Source organism: Dermacentor albipictus, chromosome 1 (genome assembly GCF_038994185.2).
Source record: "Dermacentor albipictus isolate Rhodes 1998 colony chromosome 1, USDA_Dalb.pri_finalv2, whole genome shotgun sequence".
NCBI lineage: Eukaryota > Metazoa > Arthropoda > Arachnida > Ixodida > Ixodidae > Dermacentor > Dermacentor albipictus.
The window spans coordinates 44152969-44161654 of record NC_091821.1 but is presented as its reverse complement, the minus strand read 5'-3'; the positions used below and the strand labels follow the sequence as shown (position 1 = coordinate 44161654).

Sequence of the window (8686 nt, the reverse complement as noted above, 5' to 3'; positions counted from 1 at the left end):
GAACATTTGACAGTATACAAGCAACTATTGTTGCGTGGGCGCTATCAGAGCTGTTCAAAAATAATTTCATTGTAGAGACTTCGACGCTTAGTTGCGTATACGTCCGGCACTGCGGCACCGAGCAGTAGCGTACCATATTGCGCGCCTTCAAAGGCAGCCGCTACCTATTGTAGTGCTTTCAAGCGTTGTAAAGGAGACACTCGAAGCGGGAAAATCTCGCCACTAAATGAGAACCGCAGCGTACGAAGGAATTTAAACTCTCGTTTTCAGCTCGCTTCGGCGCTCCCGAAGCAGCCGACGCGGCCGCTATGTCCACGTGATCCCTAATAACACGTCACGCCGACGGTGGCGCCAGCCTTTCCAGTGGTGGAGCTCGAGTTCAATATTCAAGAAGCAAAAGCAGCAAAAGCCCCCAGAGATTTTCACTTTTTCACTCTTGCGCCTGCTCTTGCTCGCGCCTGCGCACAAACGGCTAGCAATCCCTCCAATGAACGTCTCATCTCGGTGGTGTTGCATCTCCGTAAGTTTGTATAGGTGTTCTGTGGTGTTGGTTTAGACAACGTTTAGAGTATCACAAACATGGACGATAGTGAGAATACAACTTCGATTGATGATCGCAGTGAAGCATATTCAGAAGCATCTGCCAGAGACTGTTTAGCTGAAGGCATAATTGGCCTTCTGCTTCCAACTGTGGAGCAAATAGACGAACGAGTGAGGTCCACAAGGTGCGTGTCGATACTCGCTAAATAATGCCAATGTATCAAGCGTTATGGGGGAAAAAAAAAAACAATCGTAAATGCCTAGTTAAGATTTGTAAGGCTAAATTAAGTCAATAGATTATGGGCTAAATGTAATTATTCGGCAGTCTTTAATAATAAATACCTCGTTGGCGTTGCATAAGTCTCCTACAGGCGCGGTAGAGCTGCGTCACAAGTTGGTGTCTGGGCGTGATTGTATTTCTTTAAAAGCTTTCATTTACTAGTTCTAACGACGTGTCATTATTTCGTGTTATTGGCGGCACCTCCAGGACACCAAAGAGGCAACGGGAACACCAAAGCTAGAACCTGGGCTTGTCCGTAGGTTCGGGCTCGCCGAGGCCGGAGCGTGCCAGGAGGGGTATAAGATCGGTCGCCGACAGCCAATTTTGCATGCGAACACTCCCTGACACGCTCTGCTTCTAGCTTTGATTCCCCCGCCGCCCCTTGGGTGCCTTGGAGAGCCTGCGCCGCCTGCTTTATTAGTCTCAGGTGCTCTCCTGAGGCCTGCGTTTGCCGGTTGCCTGTGCCCTCCTGAAGCGGTACTTGTAAAAAAAACAAAAAAAAAACAAACAAATCTATCGTTGCGACGAGAAAAGCACCCCGCAACAACAACAACAAAAAAGCGCCTTGCGATTTCTGCAATATACCGCGCCCGTGCGAGAATTGTGGAACGCCATCGAGGAATTTCCATCGCCAATAATACGAAATAATGACACGTTGTTACAAATAGTAAATAAAAGCTATTAAAGAAACATAATCACGCCTGCAGGCACCAACTTGTGACGCAGCGCTACCACGCCCGTGCGAGAATTATACAACGCCAACGAGGCATTTACCGTGTTTAATTCCTTTGTTGTAAGTTGACCATCAGTTGTTTTACGGTCTTCCATTCAGTACAGGCGATTGACTTTCTGCGTTTGTACGGGACACATATGCAGTGTTGGTTCCCACACTACGTATATCTTTCAAGCCATATGTGTAAAGGCTCATAGCTTTAAGGTCGTATGTTCCGCCTTCTAATCGCCTTGTGCACTTGATTTCTAGGATCAGTCAGCTAGAGCTTCGACAACATATTGACGCTTTGGCAGAAGGTAAGGCACTGGATTTGCATTTATGACTGTTGGGCTAGTTGGTGTTGCATATTGATCATTATGCTGAGGGGAAAAAATTGGTGGGAAAAAGAGGCCATGAGGCAGGACAGGCAGTATTTGTTGTTAAACGTCAGAATATTTCTTTCATGATTATTTTATTTCTCCAGGTTTAGCGAACAATTATAATCGACTATTTATATATATAAAACATCAGCATTCCTTGCACCTTTATTGCTGTTTGAATAACTCCTCACAACAAGGAATTCATTTTGGCATTTCGGCCTGGAATCGGCCTTTAACAACTGTAGCTATATTATACACATATGACAGTCATTATGGTGCACCTGTAGCGACTTGCCTTGTAATGATGCCCTCGCAGTGGTGAATTTTTTTTTTATTGCATGTATATAATGTTTTCTCCAAAAGCATGATATGTAATCACAGAATTTATGTTCTTAAAGACTGCATCCATACACCTCCTCATACTTTATTAGTTCACTGAAATTTTCTTTACAATTCGTTGCAGCAACATCAGTATGCTCTACGTGACAAATATAAAATAGCTGTCATATATGTCTAAGATCACTCTAGATAAAAACTTGCTCCTGGCAAGAACATCAGAATCAGTCCTTGTGTTTGTCAGTGTTTTAAGAAAAATGTGTACCACACATACACACATTTTTCTAGTCGCTCTGTAAACAGTGAAGTATCATATTTGGAGACTGTTTTGTTGTAACATCAAGAAACAGTGGTTGCCTAATAGATATCACAATATGACTGGCATTTACTTGCAGACCTTCGGGCATTGTCCGAAAACCAGCAGATACCCTATGACCTCGACAGCTATGTCAAGAAACTTGTAAATGCGAAAAGGAGAGTAGTGCTCGTCAACAGTATCCTTCAGAACACCCAGGTACATGCGTTCCATTTGGTAGTACTTGTGCTGTTATGCTTGTACATGCACGCCGTCTGTGCGGTCACTGCTATGTTTTTTTAACCTAATCACATACCCCCATAAACAAGAACGTACCTCCACTCAGCACTTCACTTCGACTCGAGAAAGTGGATGACAGCATTGCTTCTCAACAAAAGTGGTCGCTACATTTCATTGACACTTCATGACAATTCTTCAGAAGCGTAGTGTCTTCTTCACTCAATGGGTGGCGCTGTTCTCCACTCAGCAGAGTGGAGCACAGCGCCGCTGGGCTAGGAGAGTGTTCAGGTATCTGTACAGGAAAAACATTGATTCACAGTGGAGGGAAAGAACTAAGAAGCTTACCAGCAAGTATACGCGGCCTATAGGGTGGGCAACACAGCAACAAAGAAGGTCAATCGGAAAGTCAGAGAGGCTGAAATAATCTCATGGGTGGTTTAATGAAAAAAAAAACCTGCCATGAGTAACTACTTAAGAGGAAAAAATGAAATCAGGAAAGAGACCGTTTATGATAACTCAAAGGGAAGCTCATTACTTTTTGAAGCAAGATCGGGATGCCTTAGAACACGCACCTATAAAGCGAGATATAAGAAGAAGAAGCATGTGCTTTCTACGGTAAAGCTAGGGAGACTGGAGCATGTTTTATTAGAATGTGAAGACATCTATCCAGTGGTCGATTTAGGCTTCACTGGCCTCCTTGAAGCCCTTGGGTTCAGCGGGAGCAGTGGTAAAGCAAACATGTCCGCAATAGGCATTAGTAAGAGGCGATTGGAGGATTGGTGGAAGAAAAGTAGGGAAACGACAAAAGACGGAGACGTACAAAATCACAGTTCGCAATAAGGGGTCAGAAAATTTGGGTGTGGTAGTCCACAGTGGTTTTTTTTTCTATTTTTTATTGTTTGACCTAGGTAGGACATTGGGCAGTATAATAGCAAGAGCTTGGTGTCGCAACCCACCGCCCCATTCCAAAGGGGACACTCATAACATCCATCCATCCAGAATGGAGGAAGAGCTTTGTGTCGAGGATTATCTGAAAATGCAGGGGTTAATCTCTTCTTGCATTGTTACTTATTACTATTGGCCACCGTACTTCTTTTTAATGAAACTTGCTCTTTGTGAATGAGTTTTACAGTTTTCTAAATATAGTGCATGCCCAGTACAGGACTTATCTTGGTGGCTCAATGGCTACAATAATCTGCTGAGTATGAGGTCAAAGGTTGCTTCTTGGCCTCAGCAGCCACGTTTTGATGGAAGTGCGGTGCTTTATGAATTAAGCTACCATGACGACCATTTTTCTGTATGCTTTTCTGGGATATTTATGTACTAGATGTAGGTCTGGGAATATTAGCTATACTCCACTCAATACATAGCAGTCAACGCTGTGAAAGCTACGCAAGAGGTTCAGTCAAAAAAAGTTATCACTCCGTGCATTCCGTCCATGCTTCGCTGCCTGCCAACAGCATTCGCTGGCGTGAGCATGCATGTGAGGCTCCTCGCAATGGGTTGCAAATAAATAAACCAGAAAAGAAGGACAAAAATTAAAATGATGTAAAGCAATGCATTAGCAGCCGTATACCACAGTGGGTGTGTTTCTAAGGATTAAAACTTGTTTCATTCAGTAGTGAGTCTGTATAAAAAAACAGTTGCACACAGTTGCGGTCAAAAAACACCGAACTATATCAAAGTGTGAACGAAGCCGCTGCGAGATGTCTCACTAGTCTCCACAGCAGGCATCTCTAGTCTGACTGCAGGCGTCTTGTTCTGTAGCATATGAACTTTGAAGCAGGCAACTTGCCAATAAGCTGTTGTATGTCATTAAACCTCATGGCATCAAACAAGACAAAGGATCAGAGGGAAATTGAGACCTGAAGTGATCGTCAGTGGTTAAGCAAGGGTTGTCGCTTGAGCCAGCATTTCAGCATGGAAACTTGCCTTCATCAGGATAACTGCTTTCCTTGGCAGTGTTCTTATAACCCACTCTCCCTGACCCCCAAGCCTGCCTACTAGTGTAGGCAGGTTTGTAAAATAGAATGATTGAAGTTGAAATATTCAATTCAGAAGGGTTGTCTTTATTTATTTATTTGAATACTCTCAGGGCCCGTAGGGCAGTACAGAAGGAAGTGGTAACAATGAATAGAAAAAAAAAGCAAATATTAGGCAACATATTAGGTAACATGCGTTGAGAGGTTTGGAACCTTTTGGGGCTGCTAGAGGTTCTCCATGTAAGAGGACGATTAGAGTAGGAGGGGAGTGGGAAAGGGGGAGTGGTGCTACGTTGAAACTTATCAAAGGACTTTATTCAGAGATGAAGTGTGGCAGTTCTATTAGCAGTTGGCACACTGGTGCAGTTTACTTGTGCTTCCACATGGGACTTTATCAGGGAGGCTGCCAAAGTGCATATGTGACATACGAAGAATCCAAATAAAGACAGTGGTGCCAAAGTATGCTTTGTTAAATAAAAGAGAACAATGGATTATCTACTGCAAAAAAATTCTACGATATTGGCTTTCAGATGTGTAGCTGGTCATTCAGGGACTCATGCAAGTATGTACATTGTTTTTATAGAAAAACAAAAATAAAGTTAAAGGGGCCCTGAGAAACAGTTCGAACATAGTAAGAAAACGTTGCCATTCTGTTCACGAGGCTCCTGTGAACATGTGAGCCATATATTATTTCACTGCATGCAGCAGGGAATTCATAATTTTGTGTCAAAAGCAGCGCAAAATCATTTGCTCTCTCCTTCACAATGTATTCAGCCCATATTTTGACAGATGTTCTTCTTGTAGAAACAGAAAAATTTGATTAAATGAATGCAGCCAGCACACTTCATAAGTTCTCACTCAGCAGCCCAACAGATACAAGTCGCTTTGTTGCTGACTGTTGCATGAGTTGCTGTTTGAGCTTAGCAGTCGTTTCTCTTATTTCTATATATATTTTTTGTTGTGTTTCTCACAACAACAAAACTGTTTTTGGAGTCTGCATTCATATTTATTGCTTCCTATTGTTTTTATTTTGAAGGAACGTCTGAACAGAATCAACCAGAGCATCACCCGTGAAAATGAGAGACGTACAGCACTCTTGGAGCCACAAGTTTCTACACCAAGCGAAGGATAGCTCTATGTACTGTCTACTGTGTTATTATATTGCAACATTCCTTGCAATCAATATCCGTTCCACATCAAAGCATATACCTCTTTAACGAATACATCCTTGTCATTTCTTGTGCAGTGCACAGCATTAACATGAAGACATGTTAACTGTAACAAGATATTTTAATTGAGTACAAGCATACCAGTGTGTGTAGACTTGTTTGGCTTTGCAGTTGGATTGACAAATTCACCAATGAAGAGTGTGCTGCATTAGTTGACTGTACAAGTAGTCATTTTGCATCGTTGGAAGAAACTGAAGATCCTTGTGTCGATGATCATTTGTGTTGTGCACATGTTGAGTTGTGCAGCCAAAGCTACATCTGAAACAAGTGTGGGGCCTCTGGTTTTGCCCGTAATACACCAGCCCATGCACCAAACTGCTGACTAGTTTCAGCTAGAAACAGTTCTATTGTAATAATCAGTAGGCTCTCTGAAATAGATGGCACAATATGCACTTAGCTTAGCAGCTTCTCAACAGTGTTTACAATGGAGAATCTTGACAAAAGAGTCTGACATGCTAGGCCGAAGATTGCGAGCTCTTGCCTACCACTGTAAGCATTAAAAAGTAACCTGGAAATTCAAAATATACAGACTTTTGTGCATTAGGTGTTCGAAATTCTTTACTGTTACAATTGGTTAGGTGGACAAATGTTACCTTTCTTTTTTTAGCTGTCAGCAGGTGATGCCTTTTAGATTCACCATAAAGCTTTTTTTCTTTGGTGTTTTAGTTGGACAACTGCACATTTATTTTGGCTGTTTATTATTTTCTGTGCTAGAAAAAAAGCATTCATTGTGAAATTTGAAGTGCACACAACAGACAAGGACGCAGAGAAGGTTATTACTTATCAACTAGGTTACTTACCAACTTACCCAACTATCAGTTCTGCTGAATGCAAGAAAATCATGTTTTTGTAAAAAGGAAGGCAACTAACTTTGAGGCAAATTTGAAATATGAAAGATCATTGCCATCAGGGTTTTTCCACTATTTCCAGCTAGCCAATTTGCTTAGTAAGAAGACCCGAATCGTTTCGGACTAGGGGTTCACTCATACTTGAATACATGAATAAGATATGGCAAATCAGTTATGCGGAATCCCGCAAGGTAGAGGAAGCATTATGAAAGGCAAAAAAATTTCATCCACCTAAATGTAGCATGAAGCTATAAAGGAAACCCATATGCATTTCTCAGAAAGAATGTGTCGCACTTGAAGAAAAATTCATTCTTGTCAGGGATTCAAACCCGGGACCAACACCTTTCTAGGGCAGTCTCTCTGCCATCTGAGCTAACCAGGAGGCTAGCAGATCGCAGCAAGAGGGTGAATTAATTGCCAACTCGAAGCATAAGGACACTGAATATGGCAAATCAGTTCTGCGGAATCCCGCAAGGTGGAGGAGGTATCATGAAAGGGAAAAATTGTCATCCACTGGAATGTAGCATGAAGCTGGTACAGTAACATAGCTTCAATCGACAACAGATCAACATGCAGGCCCTTGGCGGTGTAATAGTAAAGCATGTAGCAACAGAAAATAAAAACATGCTTATTAAGGCAAAAAGAGCATGCCATCCTAGCTGTTAGCTTTGCTTGCTAATAAATGTCAAGAACTCCAGAGCGCAAATCCCTTCACAAATTAGCGTGAAGGAACAAAGGTTGTCCATGGACTTGGGCTTCAGTAGAGTGTATCATTCGTGCATGATGTATCCTACAGCACTGAAGTTGCCCTCGCTGCTGGCGCTTTTAGCTCGAATCACCAAGATCTTTCATACAAGTTTGTCAAGTTTCAGGTAGTTACTTTCTTTGCCTTTCCAATACTTAAGTTCTGATTCTGAGCACGCGCTTAACGATTGAGCACGCAGGTACTCGCTAATTTCATCCTGATCATGCGCTGTGATTGAGCACGCAGGTACTCCCTAATTTCACCATGGTCATGCGCTGTGTTGTCATCATTGTCGCACCGCTCACTGAATGGTTCCATGTGCTGAATTGTTGCAGGGTGCTCTTTGGACTTACTGCGTCGTGTTGGAAACTCAAACGATTCTGTCAACTGCCTCGCATGTGCGTGCACCTCGTTGCACACTTATGGCGAAAGCATTTGCAGGTGCTTGAATTGAGCCCACAGAAAAGTTGTGACTTTATGATGCACGGCCAAGTTTACTTTGGCAGTCAAAAAATTTCATGTGCGTAATTAAATCTTTGTTATTGCCATTGTTTTTGCTGAAGTATTGCATGGCCTCTCAAGGCTTGCAATTTTTGCCATATGCAATATGGCAAGTGCAGCAATGGACATCTATCGGCCCCAAGTGCACACAAAGCATCTTGAAATGGTCCCAGAAAAGTGATCAGAACCCTCACCGTATTCTTGTTAATGGCTTATGTAGCATCAGGATTCCTCGTTTCAAGCAGCACTTCTATATTTTCAAATTGGTGGAACACAGATCAGAGCATCGCAAGTTTGGAGTTCCATCATGTTGGAACCTCCTGTAATACTCCGTCGCTGAGTTGACTGGCTGATCTACTTTATTTGAGGAATTGGACAAGACATTTTACATTCTGCAAGTTCTCATAGATTGAAGTGGCCTCTTCTGCCATGAATTCCTTGGCAAAAGTGTTGCAGAGGACAGTGTTCAGAAAGTGGGCATAACTTCTATGGTAGAGCTGTAAAGCGCAAATAATGTTCATGCCCTGGTCGGTGACAAATATCACCTTGGCCAAGGCATATGCCTGGTTTGGCAAACCAACACAACAGCTCTTTCCAG

The 8686-nt window shown here is 42.5% G+C and overlaps 1 protein-coding gene across 1 annotated transcript; it reads left to right on the top strand.

Annotated features, from left to right (window-relative positions):
* The first annotated feature begins 526 nt into the window (after positions 1–526).
* Snapin (SNAP associated protein) lies at positions 527–6199 on the top strand. The gene is made up of 4 exons (XM_065437696.2): positions 527–725; positions 1803–1849; positions 2644–2762; positions 5802–6199. The coding sequence occupies exons 1-4, from the start codon at positions 580–582 to the stop codon at positions 5895–5897; spliced, it is 408 nt and encodes a 135-aa protein (XP_065293768.1). The 5' UTR covers positions 527–579; the 3' UTR covers positions 5898–6199.
* The last annotated feature ends 2487 nt before the right edge of the window (positions 6200–8686 follow it).

Coding starts and splice junctions, on each gene's coding strand:
- Snapin (XM_065437696.2), top strand. CDS start 580: ATGGACGATAGTGAGAATACAACTTCGATTGATGATCGCAGTGAAGCA. Junction 726..1,802: donor GAACGAGTGAGGTCCACAAG/GTGCGTGTCGAT, acceptor CTTGATTTCTAG/GATCAGTCAGCTAGAGCTTC. Junction 1,850..2,643: donor TATTGACGCTTTGGCAGAAG/GTAAGGCACTGG, acceptor ATTTACTTGCAG/ACCTTCGGGCATTGTCCGAA.